This window comes from Mercenaria mercenaria, chromosome 4, assembly GCF_021730395.1.
Source record: "Mercenaria mercenaria strain notata chromosome 4, MADL_Memer_1, whole genome shotgun sequence".
NCBI lineage: Eukaryota > Metazoa > Mollusca > Bivalvia > Venerida > Veneridae > Mercenaria > Mercenaria mercenaria.
The window spans coordinates 2,057,159-2,078,448 of record NC_069364.1 but is presented as its reverse complement, the minus strand read 5'-3'; the positions used below and the strand labels follow the sequence as shown (position 1 = coordinate 2,078,448).

The following is a 21,290-nucleotide window of genomic DNA, read 5'->3' as shown; positions in this document are numbered from 1 at the left end:
ATTGAGTCAAGACATATGTGCCTCATACTCCACTATGTACAATCAATGCTCTCTGCCTATGTAAATATAGGCAACAGATGGTTTCACTTTCAAGTCATATATATCAAATAAACAAAACCTACTACAGCACTTTATAATTAACCTTAAACCTTTGTACTATTTCTCAAATTGTGCAGCTTTAAACATTTTAACCAAGCCTGTTACAGATTCCAAACCATACAGTCACCAGCTGGAAAGTCTGTGCAAGATGAATTTGACCCCCCCCCCCCCCCCGTTCAAAATCCAAGCACTAGGAAGAACTTTGAAATTCTCTAAATAAGATATGTTTAACTTGTAACCCTGCTAAATTTCTAAAATAGACTGGTCCATCATTCAATTTGGGCAGTACCATTACTATTTGGAAGGGGTGTTCACTAAAAATTTACTGACCGAATAGCAAAAAGCACAGACCATGATCAGCCTGCATGGATGTTCGCAGGCTGATCTTGGATGTTCGCAGGCTGATCTTGGTCTGCGATTGTCAAAAAGGCAGAATCACTTGCCGCCAGCAGGCTAAAGGTAAAAACAGGATAGATCTTGGCCAGAATCTGATAAAATTTAATGGTAGCTCTGGATTTCTGTGAATAAATGGAGACAATCTCAAATAATACACAAGCAGAAAGTTGCTTTTATCTGAGGAAGTATTTATTCTGTTTATAGAAAGTTTCATCAGAAATCATCCAAATACATGCCCATCTTGTAAAATCAAGTGACCTCAACTTCTTCAACCAACTGAACAGTCTTTTAAAAGTTTCCTTCACAATATTCAGAGATAACTCCGCCCTTTTATAATTATCTTAATAACATTCTATTCAAAACCTGGTGATCTTTTAAAGTGCTTTTTTATCAATAATCAAACACAGTAAAGTATGTCATATATACATACCAAAGCTATTGTCAACCCTATCATATCCATCATGTTGGAATAAATCATTCTGCACTGAACCCTTGCAGTATCAGAAAATCTGACTATGAATATTTTACTGACACATACATACCTAATGAGATTAAGGTTTAACCAATTAGATCAAAGGGTACCTAGACCTATATTTGCAGGTGATAATTTCATTGTAAGTCTGTATTTACCTTGATATATCTGCATCAAGTACAAATATGTCAAGTTCTTTAGGAACTAAATCTCAATTTGAGCCGTGCCATGGGAAAACCAACATAGTGGCTTTGCGACCAGCATGGATCCAGACCAGCCTGCGCATCCACGCAGTCTGGTCAGGATCCATGCTGTTCGCTAATGGTTTCTCTAATTGCTATAGGCTTTGAAAGCGAACAGCATGGATCCTGACCAGACTGCGTGGATGCGCAGGCTGGTCTGGATCCATGCTGGTCGCAAACGCACTATGTTGGTTTTCTCATGGCACGACTCATTTCAATTTCTTGCATATGTTTATTCAGTTAATGATGCAGCTGCTTACACTTATTCCAAAGTGTAAGTGTAATGACTGTTTTGACACTTTCATGCTAAAAAAGACTACAGCTATTGCCCAGGGACATCTGTGAACAGGGACTAACCCACCTTTGTCATGAATATAAATCTTGTAGATATGGGAACAAAAATACAATTGTCCAAGAATTTCAAAATCAAGGGAGGTAGTTCCAACACACTGGATGCACGTCATGGATTCAGTTTCGTTCGGAAGATTGTAAACTATTCTTTGATGGACCCATCCATACAAATTCTGACTTCAATGGTCAGGATTATTTTAATATATCCCTGCACTTGATACTTTTATTTGATCTACTACAACTGTCTTCTAGCCTACAAGACTTAATACCACTGGTGACATGGCAAATCCAGGTTTTCTGCCAGCTTTTTTTAACAAAAATAAAAATTTCATAGCTAGATTTTTTTTCGAACCAGTTTATGGAACCTCATAACGAGAGGAGTGGAAGCACAACAGAAACTGTATCATTTAGTTTCCAATAACACCTTGACTAGCTGTGTTGTTCTGTAAATTACAAAACGATTATATCGTTGCCATGTCAACCATATTCAGCATTTCAAAATAACAGAAATCAAATGGCAAATCAGACATTGCACATTAATGAATCAAATCTGGACACAAAATCTCCAACCAGACCTTTCATGACATGCAATCAATCTGCAGACACTGCATCTGTATGCATTTTTTTGCCATTTGTTCAAAATGAATCAGATCTACTGCAGAGCTACTGGCGGAAGTTTCAGTTCCATCTTAAAACGGGAACAACAACAATATAACTATCACTTTCATGTTAAGTATGTTAAGTATTACATATAATTACATATAATTTAGTACCATAATTTGTAACATTTTTTTCAGAAAACCAGAAAATGCAGCTGCTACTGTATTTAAAAGAGAGACAGAGAGAAAGAGTGAAATATTTGTTAGATGAGTGCAAAAAGTGATTAACTGACATTGTTAACAACTTTTTATACTGTGGAGAAACTGTTTATATTCCTCACCGCTATCGTACGACGCCATATCACCAGAGAACTCGGCGGAGCTATCCGCATCATCTGAATCCCACCATCTCACTCGTGACATCATTCCTTATAGTCCGAGAAAAGTCCACAAATACTAAATAGATCATTAGAAAGTCCTGGTAACCTCGATTCAGCATCATAGAACATAGACTGGTTCTCAATTACTCTAGTCCAAGTTATACAGAAGCTCATCAGTACCAGAATTATCCGAGTCCATCTGTTCCTATCATTTCCATAAATAGTTAAAGAACCAGTCTCTTTGATGAACAACAGAACCACCGTAATGTAGTAAATTTTCCATTTTTCCTTGACTGGTTTCACATTTCGACAAACACACCTCTAGACTGGAAATTCCGATGTGACAACAGTGCCGATTAAAGGCGTTATTTCATTAATTTCTGTTTTCATGACGGTGAGGCAATCAATACATGGTCTATATATGCATCTATGGCAAAAGCAGACTGCGTAGCATCATTTATTGACTGGTTTTACTCCTTATTATCATACAGGTGAATGGTGACATGCTATAATATGACACAAAGTTGAATGTTGTCAATTTTCCATGAACAGCTTCAGAAATTATTCATAATCAATTACCGACAGAAAATGAGTTAATTATATTTTATGTTAGTTTCAAGTAACCGTCTGTGAAATCAGCAAATGATCCAAATCAAAGGCCTCATAAAGTGCTCAAAGTACAAACTTGGCAGAAATATCAGGGTTGTCAATAAGTTTTTGTTGAACAGGCTGAAATAGAAATGTAGGCGGCCAGCTAGGGGGGTCCGGGGGCATGCCCCCCCCCCCCCCCCCCCCCCCCCCCCCCCCCCCCCGAAAAATTTTGAAATTCAGCGCTTCATTTCCTGCATTTTGGGGCATTTTGGAAGCATTTAAGAACATCTTTCCACTGCATTTTTAAATACAATATACCCTTATTTTCACATTTTTATGAGCTCACCTGGTAAATTTGGAGATAATAATAAAAATGAGTTTACACGTTCATTAATGCATTTTCAAGTCCTGAAATGCTAATATCTAACTTGTCACCACACTCCAACTCTTTGTTGTACTTCTTTGCAAAATCAAATAGTTATTGAACTACTGTATATCTAAATTCAAAACTCTGCTGAGAATTAAACCTGTAGGCCTACTCATATTTCTTTTGTGGGAAGAAGATTCCCCAGATGAATTTTTACAATTTGGCGTGACAAAAAATGTCACTGTTAGAACCATCAAAACAAAATGTACAGAGTTAGAAGTAATACAAGTTTAGGCATAGAAAATTAACTGTTTGATTCTCATCCCACCTGTCCTTATCCAAAACCCCTAGCCTCGATTTTTTATTGATCAAAATCCAGATATCCAAAATTGTATGTCCGGGACCAAATCTCCAGTTCAAAGGATGTGTTTGACAAATTATGATGGTGCAAAGACAGTTTAACAGCATTTGACAGTATCTGATATAAAAATTTACCATGACATTTCCTCTTATTAAAATGATTTAAGAGAAATATTTATCAAAAATCGGCCGGCTGATACCGCGACAACTACTGTACTTTCGGTTTCAAAAATTTATAGAAAAAAGGTAAAAGCCAATATATATTTTCTGATCTAAATTTGATTGTGATTAATAATTTTTTTATAGAAATTAAATATCTGTCTCAGTTGTCACACATTATAATCAACACCTGGCTTTGTTATACAATGCAATAAACAGCACTCGACAGGGGTAAATAGGTGTGAAAATATCCGAAAATTGTTGTTTACAGATTAGTTATGAGCCATTTTGGATTATTAAATGTAAAGGAGCTTGTGGATAATTTCTTTGTTTTGTTTTTTGTTGTCTTTTCTTTTAAATCGGGACCATCGACACTCATGATTTCAAAATTCTTGGAAATTATCGCGGATGTCCCATCACTCTTTCTTCCGAAATTTTTGCTACAAAATATAACTTTGACACTACGATAACTGATGAATATATTTTCACGTATATCTCTAATATTAAATTTCGGGCCTCGACCTTAGCGGTGGACCGTTGGACCGACGCAACCAAAATATCGACAGGTCCACTAACTATCAAAAGTTGGGTAGACCGACGGTCAACCAATTTTCAGTCACGGTCTGCACTTAAAATAAAACCCTTAAAAGTGAAAAATAGGGGGGAAATCGTACCCATATCGGCGAATTCACAAAACGAAAGTTGATTTTGCCTTAAGTACGGCATTCTACAGTTTTAAGCATTGGCGAGTTAAAGTCAGGATAGCACGAATGGACTACTCAACCGATCGGGCGAGTGGTTTTTACGTGGTAACTTTACCAAATTGAGAAATTACATCCGGCAAAATTACCTGGATTGACTGGAATTTACCCGCGAATCGTAAAAATATCAAAACGTCATGCTGGTAATTTTCCATTCCACAAGCACGTGCGCCCTATCGTAATATCTAATTTACATCGCGGTTACTTTTGACACAAAAAACGCGCGTAGTGCATTCATTTTTTAATATAATCGCTTCAAATTTTCAACACCGCTTGAGAACTAATACAGTTTGAATTCTATAACAATTTTAATGAGATATCTACAGGAATGTAGGCAAAATTCTTTAAAAACGATCAAATTTTCATATTATGTTTTGTAAAATTTCAAACAGCGCGATCTTGATCATTTATTTCCTTCTTAAAGTAAATAAACGGTACATACTATGGTAATAAAATTCAGACTTTTGACCAGAAAGTACAAAAAACACAATTAAAAAATCTTAAATAATGAAAAAGCGGCAGCAATTTAAGTACATGGAGTAAAACGATTTTTGGCAAACAGATTTCTGTTAGCGCGGCAGAATAAGTTACGTGACCTCATGAACGTAAATAGAAATGTGCTTTTAAAATGAAGCAGTATGATGTCGTTGCGGTTTTTAATAAGTTTTAAATGATTCTTTGTACATATTTTTTTTGACACAACACTTTGTTGTTGTTAGATATTCTTCTCAAACAATAATGTAAATTTCTTGAGGGCAAATAGGTCACAGAGGTAGGACATCCACTATCATCGTTCACGGTCTGACACATTTACATGTCGGTTTATTCGGGATATTGCACAGTCGCTTTTAAAAAATTAAAGAAAAAACTATTTTACTGATTTCTTCTCAACAATTAAAGGAATCGAGAAAGTGATGTGTCACATGGCGCGAAAACATGACGTAATGCCATGACAATCTCGGGGAAACTATACCGCTTTGATCTCCACTGCAGATGCCACAATAACCGACACACTTCTTTAAAGATGTTTTTCACAATTATTTCTAGCGGACAGAATTTTTTGTAACTTTGCATATTTATAGATTGATGTATGACAAGTTAAAATAAAAAATAAAACTAATAGGTACCCGTGCTTCTTTTTTCAATATTCAAAGTTTATTAAGAACACCAAATCGGTATTTTTGTCTAAAGAAACAGTACATACATGTTATAATAAAACTAATGCAAACATTTATTTATTCGAAGTTTCACTCTGATGTTACTTTTTATGCATCCGAATTAATAACACCTCTATAACTATGCATAAAATGTCAACATATAGATATATTAACTCAGAAAAATTACTTTTGACAGATGTCGAAAGTATCTGAAACTGAGAAAAACACGAAGTATTTCTTAATGATATGAAAAATCTAGCGGACAGATTTTTTCCAAATTTTATATTATGTAAGCTAGAACTAAGACAAAAAAATCTTAACCAAAAAAATAATATCAACCCGTGCTTGTTTTCAAGAAAAAATAAGAAATATTCACTCCACCCACAAAAGTATTTTTTCATTACCCCACCCACCTAAAAATTATGAACATTTTTTTTTCTTACAAAACAAATTGCACAATGTCATTATCAATTCCTTAACCAATATTCTTACTCACATGCGGAATAATGCTCCTTTAAGGTTGCAAGCCTCTAGATCAAATACTTTTTGAGATACGTGCTACACAAACTTTCACATCCCATTTACGTATATATTTGACCACGTCAAGGGACATAAATCTGTTATTATTGAGTGAAACCTCAAATAAATGCACTGGTGCACAACTTCGCATTCAGAATTTAATTCTAGACTGGTTTCATGACTCTTGGCGCATATAATTTTGAGGTACATGCGACACAAATGTTTAGACCCTTTATGTACAATTTGACTATCAGGGGCCATAACTCTGGTCTTACTACGTGAAATTCGGGATGGGGCACAAAAAGTATAACAACATTTTTAGGAAGTCACATTTGAACTTGAAGGAGATATATCTACGTTAAGATTTTCTGGAATTTTATTTGACTTGGAGTCGGCTGCATCATTACTGGACGAAATAGTTTACTTTCAAATTGGCTGTCCACAATGTATTCGATTCGAGCACTTCCTACAACTACTCCTCCAATAAAACACCATCACTTTTAAAGGTAAAATATGGATGTACGACCTATATTGTCAGTACATACGATATATTTTGCGCGAGTGCCCTCATATCCGACAATTATGCACTTTCGGCGGCGAATTCTGAACTTTACAGTGGATATCGCTTGCTGCGCGATTGAGCTGCGCACAAAATATTGTGATGAACTCCTTTAAGCTCTTTGAGGGGGTGTTAACTGATGATGAAAACGGCCAATTACTTAGTTTATCATCAGAATAATTACCGATAAGTGTTGATTTTTTTTTCACTTTCAACACGGGTCGGGAGGATGATGATTATTGTGTCCATATTTTGGGACACTTTTCAAAATAATTATTTTTCGGGATAACAGATTGCTACTGTCTTCCATTTTTAATTATTTTAGAAATAAGTCCTGTTTCTTTGAGTCATATGAAGTTATGACGTCTACAACATCTCAATTTATGTGATGGAATTGGAGGTCCACTAAAGTCTGAGCAGGTCTACTAGATTTTAGCAGTTGGTGGACCTGCTGGCAACTGCTGAAAAAAGTTAAGGTCGAGGCCTGTTAAAATATAATAATTCAGTCCGTGAAACATGATTTTCGTCTCTTTGACGTTAGCTTTGATTTCGTCAATTATGACGTACGTATATCATCATTTATAAAGGCGGAGCTTAAATAGTTTTGCCGATAAAAAACGTCACGCGTTCTACATCCACAGCTGTCATTGGTTTATTGCGTGTTTTAACTCAAGTCAAAGATCGACAGGCACGTGGCAGTGTATGAAACCATCGCCCGTGATGACACGCTGTGTATTATGAACGGAAACGACCGTGAGTAATATCGATTTTTAGACTGGATGGAGAGTTCTTTATACCAATTATATTTTCGTGACAGAATCGTGAGAGAAAAAAACTATAATCGACGGGTTAATGTTTTTAGGCCCGATTTTTTTTTTTTTTTTTTTTTTTGCGAATTTGAACCGGCCCAAATGCCATTTGAACCGTCCATTTCGGCCGGCGGCCGGTTCTTATTGACAACCCTGAAATATGCCAGGCATTTTAATGTTGGTTCTGTCAATTCATTGAATTTCACTCAAAAATCATTTCTGTTACAGTTAAAAGTTAAGCTTGAAATTTTATTGGCAAAAAACTTCATGTTTTCAGCAAAAACTTCTATTTCACAGGGGCATTCAATCATGAATTTTACAAACAGAAATTCTGAAATGGGAATCTTTAATCATAGGGATTTAATTTGACAATGTTGATTAAATCCATGCTACTAAACCCCAACAGTAAAAATGATGTCACAGTATCCTGTCATTACATGACAGTTTCAGCACAGAATTACTAAAAACTGCGAAAAAGTGTTGTGTATGTTCCAAGGGAAGTAACTGGTGAATTTCTTTCTTTTTAAACCTCTAAATGGTACAGATCATAATGTATGGAATATGTACCCGGAACCTCTTGTCTAAAAATACCTCCTTCAACCACCGTATAAAAAATTATCAGACAGAAACAATCAAAAGCCAATTTCAGGTATAATTGTCCGCTTCGAGTGCGGGAGGTTGTGGGTTCGATTCCCGGCCGCATCGTACCAAAGACGTGAAAAACGGTTCCAGTAGCTCCCTTGCTTGGCACTCAGCATTAAAAGGAAAATTGGCCTCTTCTCTCATACCCTCGTGGCGATGGATTCCATCAGGAATGAGGTGTTGAGAGTGATTAATGTAAGTTCTAGAACTTCCTTCACAATCGACCTAAAATAAATTATGTATAAACTAAAGTTATATACATAATTATGGGATATTGTATTTTGTAGAATCCTCCACATTGATTTAATAGGAGCTTAATATAGTGTTATATAACAAGTGTTTGTGTATTGTGTAAGAGTTATGTGATACTGTCTGCAGAAGTGATTATATTCTAACAATATAGCAGCAGGCAGTGGCAAATATAACACAGCAGCTGATAGAGTTCCAAATTAATTGAATCCATAAGGCTGTGGTATAGTTCCTTCTGCTTTGCTGTGTATATTGTAGAATCATTTATATTCAATAGTATTTTTGTTGACGGTGAAATAAATTTAATCCCAGCAGGCAAATTAAAGTCCCATTCCTATGATCTTCAAAAGTCGAAATTCACAAAATCATAGCCCCATGAAATGATCCTCAAACCAGGAAATCACATACTCACAAAATTAAATGATCTTGCAGTACAATGGTATCCTCTTCAGAGGCTCTAGCCATTTTTGCATACTCTTTCTCCCAGGGACAATGTTATTTTAAACAAAACAAATAGCATTGTTGCCAATGTTGCCATGCAGTACAGACTGGCACTTTACAGTATTTGCCATGTCTACTGAAATATGGCAGTGTATTACATATTTTAAGTGTTGGTAATAAACAATAAGAATGGAAACATTCTAACAATCAGAATAAAGTTGGAACAAGAGATCTTTTAAGAAAAAGACATTTGGTGGTCTGGTACCAGACTGGGTGAAATTTGCAAACTACTTTCAGAAAGCTATTTTGTGTTAATAACTGTTCACACAATTATTGTCCCTGAATTCCACACAAATGTCACCAGGTATACAAACATTTTTTCCAATGTGCCCAGTAATTCAATTCGGGCTAATAAAGGGGTGACATGTAGATCACTGTGTGGAGGTGGTGTTAAGTCAGTGGTCTCTGGGCTATAGTGGTCAAGATTCCAGACTTTTTAGAAACAATTAACCCAACACTGGCCTGCTGTTGATCCGAGCCTAAGTGCCTCGGACCCACATGTAAGCTCAATGCAGCTTTATGTATGCCAAGATTGACCAATACAACAAGAGCAGTGACAAAACAAAGGACAGGTACAGGACAAAGGAAACGATAATGGATGTAAGCAAACTTACTGAATACATTAAAGCATTTTAATACAACTTTAATATGTTTAAAGATGGTCAAGCATAGAATCTGTACTAAATCCAACAGTAACTGTCCCATATAGATGTAAAATCCCTACCTTTTAATGTCAGCACCATCTGTAACTTTCACTATTAAACTGTAGGTCTCAAAAATCTCTCAAGATATCCAAAACTACTCCATATTACATAATATATATATATGTTTACGACTGTCTGAAAATTTCCACAAATCCAGACACTGAGAACACTTGGAAAGAATTTCTGAATATTTTTCAAAACTATGATGTGAATTGGGAACGTACCAAATTTTCTGACAGCAAGGAATGTTTACACCAAATGCCTTCACATCCGCAGATATTTTGTAGCAGGAAATTATTATTAGATAATGAACTAGATTACACCATAGTCTTGCATACAACCATTTGTCTATAATACACAAACCATAACAACAGTCCAGATAATAATGCCACCTTACATAAACATACCAGTCCAGTGTACACTCAGTGTTGTTTGTATTAAAGCATCTTTGGGTTCTATAATAAATCTTTAAGTTTCTATAATAACACTTGTTTTCTATAACCCAAAGCCAAGAAAGCGCACTACTGTTATCTTTTTTGACAAAAATGTAATTGAAAATGGCTTAACTGTAACAATTCCTTTCCAGTCTATAGGTCAGTAGGTAGCCAATCAACTGCAATTCTCATTTTTCAAATTTGAATTTGAATTCATAAATGCTTACACATTGGTTTCTATAATTATCTAATAACTGAATGTACGTTTACAAAAAACAGATTACTCCGCCCAACATGCAACACTGTTCTGACATTTTCACGATATCATGTACACGCTGAGAAAAACATAAACCTTTCAAGTAAAGGTGAAACGTTACTATAAATCATTGTCTAAACTGAACTAAAACTACAAACAGACAATATTCAAATTGTATTAAATATGTAATGATTAAATGTCTATTAAATGTTCAGGAAATGGAAAATGTAGATCCTAAATCATGAGGAAATTAAAGCAAAAACAGAAACTAGTTTTCATCTTCAATCAGCATTTTATATTTGCCAAATAAAACAAAATCAAACAATTTTAGATCTATATATTAATATTAAAGCAATGAAGAGTTTGTAAAAGATGGAGATATAAAAATAATCACTTGTCTTTGAACTGTACAGACGGTTGTTTGAACTTGCATCCTGAAAAAGTGGGAGGAAAAGGTTTTTGACAGAGACATCAGAAAAATGGGACTGCAAGGGAAAATGGACTGCACAGGAAAATGGACAGAACAGAAAAAATTGACTGAACAGGAAAATTAGACTGTATGATTGTAGAAAATGGACAGTAGGAGAAAATGGACTGTCAGGGAAAACGGACTACTGGGGAAAATGTACTGTACAGGAAAATAGACTGCAGAGAAAAGTGGTTTTCAAGGAAAAATGGAATGCAGAAAGAACTGGAAAGCAGGGAAAATACAGAAATCTGGCCTGCAGAGCAAACTGGACTGCAAAAGAAATAAGGCTGAAGAGAAAACTGGGCTACAGAGAAAACTGGACTGCAAAAGAAATAAGGCTGAACAAACTGTACTGCTGGGGAAAATGGACCACAGAGAAAACTGGACTGCTGAGGAAACATGAAATGCGGAGAAAACTGGACTTCAAAATATATTTATAGTGAAACAAACCACGATGTGAAAATCCGATGCTAAATATTCCGATACCACTAGATATCATATCCATCCAGAGATACTGAAGTTACACATGTTTCAAAACACAGATATCACAACTTGAACGTTAAAATATATTTTATATGAATTTAATACCAGGTATTGGTGCGATATTTCAGCAAAGTAGGACAATGTATAGATAGATCTCAATACATCTCAATACAAGAAATGTAAATATCCTGATATACAAATATAGTATATACAAATGTAAACGTTAAAATAGACTACCGATTTTGACACTCTATATTTACATATACAAACTATTTATGAACTATTTACCTCGGGTAGTTAAATATCACACAGGGTTCAAATTTTATCTATTCAACAAATACCAAGCAAGTAAACTGCCTGTCAAACAATTGATTATAATCATACCAGACACACACCTACAATTAACAAATCATTAATGATCATACATGACAAACTCATCACAGCAAGAGTAAGAGTGTATTAAAATCAGATGAAGATTCGGCCAGCTGACAGGGAAGGTTGACTGTATATTAAATTTGCCCGTACCTGAAAGCTAGAAACTCATACTTGTAACCTCAGCGTGGATAACTGCTCTTTTATGGCATTGCATTTATAACCACTTTTTGCACTCGGGTGACAATGTGACACGGGTTTCCACTTAAAAAATATAAACAAACATTCTAACATGGCGGACCGGTAAGAGAGCATTATGACGTCAAATTGGTGAATGACGTCCGATTCATTACTCCTCGGGTAAATGAAGTCCAGCATAATATTTATTAAAATATGTCAATGAGCATGTCAGAATGAAAACAATCGAGCCCTTCTTGTGATTTATCGTCTAATTTACCACGGTTCATCGTTCAGATGCGTAGGAAGGCCTATTTAGTAAATGATTTGTTAAATATATTCATACAATCAAATGTAATGAAGAAAGGTTAAACAAAATATACATATCAATGATATCAGTGACAACATGAACTGCCCCACCTCATGTTCAAAACATGTAACTATTATTTTTAACAGCATGATGTCAAATTGCATGTTCAAAACGCTGTTGTGGTCAAAATCACCTCCTCCAAACAGAGGAATATTTCAGTTTTACTACCAAACTTGGAAATTCAATAAAAGGTACAGCTCTGTGTACGTAACATCAACAGTATCCTTGGAAACAGTACTACAAAATCTTGCAATATATACAAAAACACTCAAATTTTATTTCTGTTTGTACCAACATAAAGTAAAATTGGACCACAAAAAGCTTAATATCTAAAGTTGAATTAGATGTTTAGAATACTTTAGACTACAGTATAACTGACAATAGATTTTAAAATTTATTACCTGTCATATCCATACACTCTTTAATGAATTCCTATTACATTAAAACATGAAATTACAATGATATTCTAACACACACTTTCTATACACATTCACTAATGAATATGTAAGCCACTCCGCATCAACCTACGGGTTGAGGAAAATGTTGATGTAAGGAATTTCACGGTTTTTCGTGCCAATGAGACCGTGAAGTGAACGGAGGTATCTCTCTCATTCAAGATCTTTAATCTGATAAATGTAGCTACCACAAAAACACCACAAATATGTATTTTACTATGTTTGTTTATATTACTATTGTTGGGGTAATATGTTGTAACCCGCAGTATGACATATAGGGCAAACAGGATTGAAGAATGAATTAAACGATCACTATCTGTAATAACAATAGTCATATACATGGACATGTCTCACCTAGAAAACTGAAAATACATCAACACCTACATCCATAATCACACCTTTTTGATACTTTTAATTAATGGAGTGTCGTAAACAGAAACCTGTGTAGTCCAGCTCCTTTACTCCTGTACAAACAACAACCTATCACCTGAATGCAGAATCTTGTGACATACACCCAAATGCATCATCACAAATATTCTAAAGATATTATAAATAAGAACCATACTTGAATCTCTCTTTAGCCTGACTGTAGAAGTTTGATGAGTTTCCTCAACAGCAAGCTCTTCCTTTGGAAAGCCAATACTTAAGGTAATGCGGACATACATAATAATTGCTAACATATTCTCTGTATGCAGTTTCAGCATTCTCAGGTTGTTCTGAATATGGTCGAATGACGCTGGAACAGCATAATTATGAGAATACATAATCATAATTATGGAAATCACAAACTGTGATTATGCATCCACTACCTTAAATATCTATCATTGTCTATGGAACTCAAAATCTGAACTTGGATAATGTCAATCATGCTAAACTGCAAATGCCAAATCAGCTGCAATACTACCCCTTATCAGTTGTTTAAAAGCATGTATTTTTCTAAAGCATAAAGTTTGCCACATTATATGGAAATCATACATACCAAACACGATGATTACACTGAGAAAATTACAGAGTATACACCCTGTCAATACAGGTATTAAAACAGTCATTACATTGTTACCATACCTGGTCTATCATTACAATATATGGGTAACCAAACACCACACACAAATCTTCAGGTAGATGAGACAAAATAGGTAAATATATACCTCAAAACACAACACAAATTGCCTCTTTTGTACAAAGGTATTTTTCAGTTTGGCTAAAACTGAAATTTTGAAGAGACTACAGCCTTCCATAGCAGTATTTCTTGTAGACCTAAAGGGCAAGCCAAGCTGCAATGGTTCAAATGTTACTTATGTTTATCAATGCTTACAAATGTTTGTAGCTCTGGTATGGAGTCTTTTCCTACAAGTGGAGCCTTCAGACCAGGCTACCCATACAGTCTTTAAAGCTGGGGGGGGGGGGGGGGGGGGGGGGGGGGGGGGGGTGCGGACTGTTCAGTGAAGAAACTGACAGCAAGAAACCCGTCTCCTCATTTTAACCAACCTATCAGAACAAATACATTGTCTATTGATAGTCTCATTTTTTAATCATGAGAAGGAAAATAATACATAGATCCACAAAACCTTACATCCAAGGTTCAAAGACATACAAAAACTATAACCCATATGTCATTCTTTTACACTGATTTCCTTCTAATGGAAAGGGCCATCAAAGCCACAATTACACCAGGCCAAACAATGTCATTTATAGGAAACTGTATGTGTTATATTCTTTATTCTTTTATTACCTTACACTAACAGCCCACTACAGGTAGCTGACCCGTAAGAGATACCTCGGAGGTGTTCAAACACTAATAAGGCACAAAGTGTGCTATAAAACTGTAGTAAACTTCACTGTTTACATATATATTATCAATCACACATATCTATAAATGTATCATATACAATATAGGTGATATCTAAGCCGGTTGGACATGTCAATTTATGCACTTTTCCTGTCCCTAAATTGATTTTTGATACAAAATTGTTAGACAGCAAGGTTAAACTTGAATATAAAGCACTTTTTATTACCAAAACTAAAACTTTTTGCATAAGAAAGCCGATATTTCAGTCTTAGTAAATACCATAGACAACAATACAGTATTCAGTAAGAGTATACGGAAAACTTGATAATTTGATCTTGCCTATAAAAGTATTATCAAATGGGCAATCGTTTCAACGAAAGCACAATTTCAAGCTTTCATTATACACTGATCTTGGAGAAAATACTATTTTTAACAAGTACTCCAAGATAATAATTATAAACAGTTATTTCACTTTTTTTTTTTTTCAGGCTTAATCAGTTTATATAATATTGTTTAAATGTTACACATACAGAGACTGTTCAATTTATCAACAAATGTAAATAACACTGTCACAAAGAAGTCCAAGTCAAATATTAACATTTAAATTTTCATTGCTGATTAAGTGTTACACTTTAATATGTAATAGGTTACAATATTATAGGTAACCTGATTTCATAATTTTGACAATTTTGGAATGACATAATTATATGACCAATACACTTTCAGATGTGAAAAGTAACTCTGTAATAAATGTTGCCAAAGGGCTTAAACCTGACAAAATATTAAATCAGTTGAATCTATGTCAACACTAATAGTTAATCGATTACCATGATAAAATCTAGCAATGTCTCCAAATTTGTTAAAAATTAATGTACCTTAACGAGAGAAAAAATTACATTCCTCACTCAAGATTAAAGTATACCAGTATACATGTTAACTATGAAGAGTTCAACTCTTTAATTTAAACAGACAAACATTTATTATAGCATATCAATGGTTTAAGGAAATTTTAAAGGTAATCCAGCAACTGAAAGTTTGAATCATGACCTACTAAACATGAACTGAAATATCAACACTCTTCCTTATTTTGTTCTACAATACAATGACATTTGGCCAATTTCAATCAGATGAAAAGAACGCATAATGTTTTCAAGAAAAGAACACATACTGTTTTCAAGGAAGGACCAGTACCTATGTAAAACACACTGATCACCTGCAAGCCAGTTTCAAAAATTTTAATGATCACTCCCTCTGATGAAAGAATTTGGTGAGGCTTGCACCAACAGCTGTGAGAGGCACTTGCTTCTAAGAAAGCAACCTAATCCACTGAGCCATGAGAGTTTCTCCAACTAATTATGCAAATGTTTTCAAATCAAACAGCTAGCAGCAGAAAAAAGTAGCCCACAGCAGTAGAGTATAATTATACAGGTACCAGTAACAAATGTCACCTTCTTATATATCAGCAACTCCTTCCACAGTAATATGCTCAAACATTCCAAGTTTGTGTAGCTACAGAATCACCTGGTATACTTGTCCAAAGCTGGACAAGATTTTTGGGATGCCTGAATCTTCAAAATACTTCAGTATGAACCTACTATTATAACATCTTACACAAGCAATGTTTTGCCTAGTCTGAAAAATTGGGTTGGGATCTTTTATTTACTCTTTAATACTATGGCAATTCAAGCTACTTTACAACAGTCTCAAACTGAGACAAAAAGTACTAGACCTCCAATGCTATTGTGTACAGTATTGTTGGCTTTGATAAACTCTTACTCTCTGTTCAGAAGCTGCTGAATAAAAATATTAAAATGCCAAAAATCTAGACTTAGATAAACAAATTTTTTGTTGTTGTGTTTTAATGTTGCACCAACACAATTTAGGTCATTTATGGAGGCTTTCCAGTACTGATGCTGGCGGGAAGACCCCAGGTGTCTCTCCTTGCATTATTTCATCACAGGCGGGACCTGTGTAGAACCACCGACTTTCAGTAAGCCAGCTGGACGGCTTCCTCACATGAAGAATTCAATGCCCCGAGTGATTCTAAACCCAAAACGGTGAGGGGCAAGTGATTCGAAGTCAACAATGATAACCTCTGAGGCTCTCGGCCATGGAGGCCCCTTAAAATGTATTACATCACTGTTACTGGGATAAAGTTCTATGCATGCATGTATTCATGACTGACAGAAAGAGCTCCTTCTATTGTCTACTGCAAATTTTCATTTTTTCGAGAGTGAATGAAATTCTACATCAGGCTGTCAAACACATTTCTGAAATTCTCTTAACATTCTTCCACAAAACCATCGCTTCTTACAAAAACCTTTGAAATAAATTCACAAAAAGACAAAAGTCTAGTGGAAATGAAAATCTTACCAGACTTTAAGCACAGTCCATTATTAATGTCCACTTGTTTCATGTTCTACCTTACACAAACAGTAAATTAAATATACCTAGGAATATATCAATGTGAGTAAAATCACTGTGGTCGAAAAACAACCACATTAAATAAAGAGGTCCTTCAACCCTAAGTCTAATCTTCAAGTGTCCAGTAATAAAATTCTTAACCTGGGTAATTGATCATATTTCATTTTCATATGTAAGTAACCGTTACATGTAGTTTGACACATTAAATCATGCTGAAGGTATGCTAAACTGTTCAACTGTCAAAAGGCGAGCAGTCAGTTAACACATTCATCTGTCATAACATGTCATAAATATGATCATCAAAAACAATACACTAAAAAACAATTTGTTTGATGTTAAAGAGTGCTAACAAAACAGCCTCCCCTACCTTAAAACTGATTTTGTATTATTAAATTATATACTGACCAAGTGATTAATTGGTATTGCAATTATTTAGTCTCCATGATAAAAGAACTTCTTGTAAGCTGCTTGTTTAGAAATATGAACTATCAGGGCTTTTCATCCTTATATAGTACCCCTGAACTCTTTCACTGAAATGGGACACTACCATTGGGCTGTTGGGGTAGTCTCATGGTTAAAGATATAGAACATGAAGCACAGTTCCTAGTAGCCAAATTGGTTTAAAGGGCTATGACACTTTCCTACAGAGGTGATGTTCCCACTCCCCACCCTTCAAGTTCAATTCCTGGCTACTCCCTGCCCTGTGTCCTTGGGCAAGGCACTTTATCACGATTGCAACAGTCAACCAAACTGTAAATGGGTACCAGCAAATTCCTGGGGGTAAGGTTACTAGGTATAATTGGTTTTAACTGTTCTTAAAATAGGGTTGCTCAAAATCACTAAAGAGCTATGTTCAATGTTTCACAAAGTGACAGTAAATAAAAAATTCACCTTTACGTTACCTTACCTTAGATTTAGAATTTGGTAAATAATTATATAAGCCTGTCTGCTTAGCTCAATAGGGAGAGCGTAGGTCTACGATCGTGGGGTCCTGACTTCGATACCCGGGTGGAGTGTATGTTCTCCATGACGATTTGATACAAGATATTGTCTGAAATCATTCATCCTCCCCCTCTGGGTCATGTGGGGAAGTTGGCAGTTACTTCCAGAGAACAGATTTGTACTAGTACGGAATCCAGGAACACCGATTAGGCTAACTGCCCACCGTTACATAACTGAAATACTGTTGTAAAACGGTGTTAAACCTAAAGCAAACAGAATTTTCCCAGACACACCAGTTATGACGCACATAACTGGCAACATGGCCGCGCTTTTTCATTCAGTAACATACGTTACTCTATGAGATGTTGCATGTGCACTATCCTTTTATGCATTGAATCATACTATCAACATCTTATTCTAAATAACTGAGTGCCAGAAATCAAAAGGTAAAACAACAACTATTGTGGTCAGCCATACTTATTTCTGACACACCTATTTCGATGCATCTTACATGATACTTGTACGAAGCTTTTGATTGACTTAACTATTTGTTCAATCACTGTAAGAGATGTGCAACACCATAGCTGTCAAAGATGCTGCAATAAAACTTGACACAAAAGCAGGTGCAAGTAGATAATCAATACTTAGGCCAAATGATAAATCTGAAAACATTTAAAAATTCATGAACATAAGAGGCCAAGAACATAAATAATCACTCTGCTTTTTTTAATTACACACTGATGTCTTTTCTTCCATTCTTCTGGACTGCAGTGCTTTCTGAGGAATTTGTCACATTTATTTTTGTGCAAAACTTTAGATGGACCCAGTGTTAGCAGCCTACTTGGCAAGTAACAATTTTGAAGTGTGTAGTAATGGTTTCATGGATAATGTGTACATCTGCCAAAACTGCATTTATAAAATAATACAACTACATATGTCACATGGCAGTCGTGTGGCAGTAGACTGCAGACATACGACAAAATTCCCATCACTTTTTAAATCAAAGCTTCCACAGGGACGTTTCTATAATGGACAGGGCTCCGGAAATTTTGATGACTCAATCGGTCCGAAACGAAAATCCTGACATCGGCGCTACCCCACCCACCGCATTCCCAATATTACATATTTTGTAAAACTTGATAGGGTAAAGAAATAAGCATGTCATGCATTAAAAATGAGTTACCAGTCACCGCGCGTTACCATACAATGAAGACAGTTATTCAGTGTTATGTGTGATCGTTACCTTGTTTAAATTTCGATGTTTTTCCGAGATAATACGAGGCATTGACCGTTGACACCGTGTGCGTAACTAGTCTAAAAGCCAACGCACGTGACTTCGATACCGTATACACGGCAAATACTTTGTGATGTTTCCTCATTCTTTGACGGAATTCTATAAAATACAATGCGTCAAAGTGAGTTACATGACACATATTCTCTGCTAAACAGCCTCAGTATTTAAAGAATACTCTGCCCCGGACAGAATGTGTACGTTATTTGAACGCTGAGATCGAATTTCCCGCATGTATAGTACCAAAACGTCACGCGGGTTGGCCACGGATATTTCATTTTACTTACGTTGTACTTCAATAAGCAACTACATTTTATAAAGTTATATGTTCTCTTCTGATGTAAACAAAATTTCATTTTGAAACGTTTTTTAAAAGACCGATTTGATAAACAGTGCCACTGCATTTGTTTCAACTGGAGCCCCAACAAATGAATCATGTATTTTTTTCAAATCAAGTAATTATAAAAATTATTTTTATCGGTTTTCCGTGTGATGTCTCATTAAATCAAAGACCTATAATGTACAATTATAGCTCTTTGATTAAATGCAGCGACCATTGTTTGTTACCGTGATCAAACATAGCCTTTTGAAATAAACCATCCGTCGGATTCTAAATAAAAGAAGTGGATCCCCGTCGAAATGATTTGGATCCAGTCAGAAACGTTAAGAAACCAGTCAAAAATGTTTAATACACCGCAGTCGGCTGTCTGCAAACATTAAGGGATGTGCCGCGCGAGCACTGATTGCGTCACGCGCTAATTACGGACTAGGGCTGTCATTGATTGGGTCTTTGTCATATCGACGATACCGATATATCGGAAGACAGATATCGACGATACATCGATTATTAAGTTAGAGTAACAACCTATTTGTTCATGTACATGCTATATACCTTCTTGCTAATGTTATTTTAGTTTAATTGCCTGCTTTTCATGTGTTTTATTTGTATTTATGTATTTCCCCATACAGGTAGTGCCGACTAGTTGGAAAAGAATGCTACGGTACAAGTTTAGACATGACCTTTATTGACAACTTCCGTTACTAAGGGCGCATTTTTGCTGACAGAAAAGTTGTTTTAGAGGGTCTGAGTGTTTATCTGGATAGTTTTTTTTTCTCTGTGTAAAATATCGATTTTTAAAAATGGGAATCGATAATCGATCGACCAAAAAATATCGTTGATACATCGATATCGTTTCTATCGATGACAGCCCTATTACGGACCGATTATCAAAGTGACAATCAGACCGATTGACACGTTTATTGATTATCTGAAGGTGCGACCAACAACTTCCTACTTGGCAGGTGATTGTGTATTGAGATATCAGACCGAAATTTATTCTTTTCTCTATTTTTACGGGACCGATTTTTTTCGTTTTTTCACTTCACGAATCGGTCTGAAAAGTCAAAAATCGGTCCAAAACCGACAAACCGGCAAATTTCCGAAGCCCTGATAATGGATGAAAATTTGCATTAGTAAAAACCTTAAAAATCATGCACACAGTAAATATAAGTTGATAAATATCTTCAAACCCCGACCTTTCCACATTGTTTACCAGTGAAATGAACCTCAAGGTTTTTCTTTCAAACTCAAAGCACTGTGTAAATACATCATTGGAAACCCCAAATTAATCGAAAATGAGTACAAATCAAAAATGGCGTCAAAACAGGGGTGCGTAAAATTATAGGTACGACAATACATAAAAACATTGCTAAAAAATTTGACCCTACAGAGAATGGGGGTAGGTAATTTTAGCATTTTCTGGCATATGCTTACTTCAACCTGAAGCAGTACTTTTGATCTTGGACAATGAAAACATTTCAATAAAATCACAGTAAACTGATTTTCCTGGAAAGGAGTCGGACCGAACTAAGTCATTCACCCCTTACAAGTCTTGAAGATGAATCTAAACA

The 21,290-nt window shown here is 35.4% G+C and overlaps 1 protein-coding gene across 14 annotated transcripts in view; it reads right to left on the bottom strand.

The window, feature by feature from the left end:
- Nucleotides 1-21,290, bottom strand: part of LOC123552600 (ensconsin-like) — a 91,820-nt gene that overhangs the window by 70,159 nt on the left and 371 nt on the right. For 2 of the 14 annotated variants that reach the window (XM_053540123.1, XM_053540124.1), the window contains exon 1: nt 2,501-2,830. The exons of 1 other annotated variant lie outside the window; for it this stretch is intronic. In XM_053540123.1, coding sequence (XP_053396098.1) covers nt 2,501-2,585 — 85 coding nt within the window. In that variant the 5' untranslated portion in view covers nt 2,586-2,830. Of the gene's footprint in view, nt 1-2,500; nt 2,832-9,937; nt 10,098-11,526; nt 11,597-12,879; nt 13,006-21,290 lie in introns of those variants that run through there. 11 more of the 14 variants (XM_053540130.1, XM_053540127.1, XM_053540129.1 and 8 more) reach the window with 8 other exon arrangements.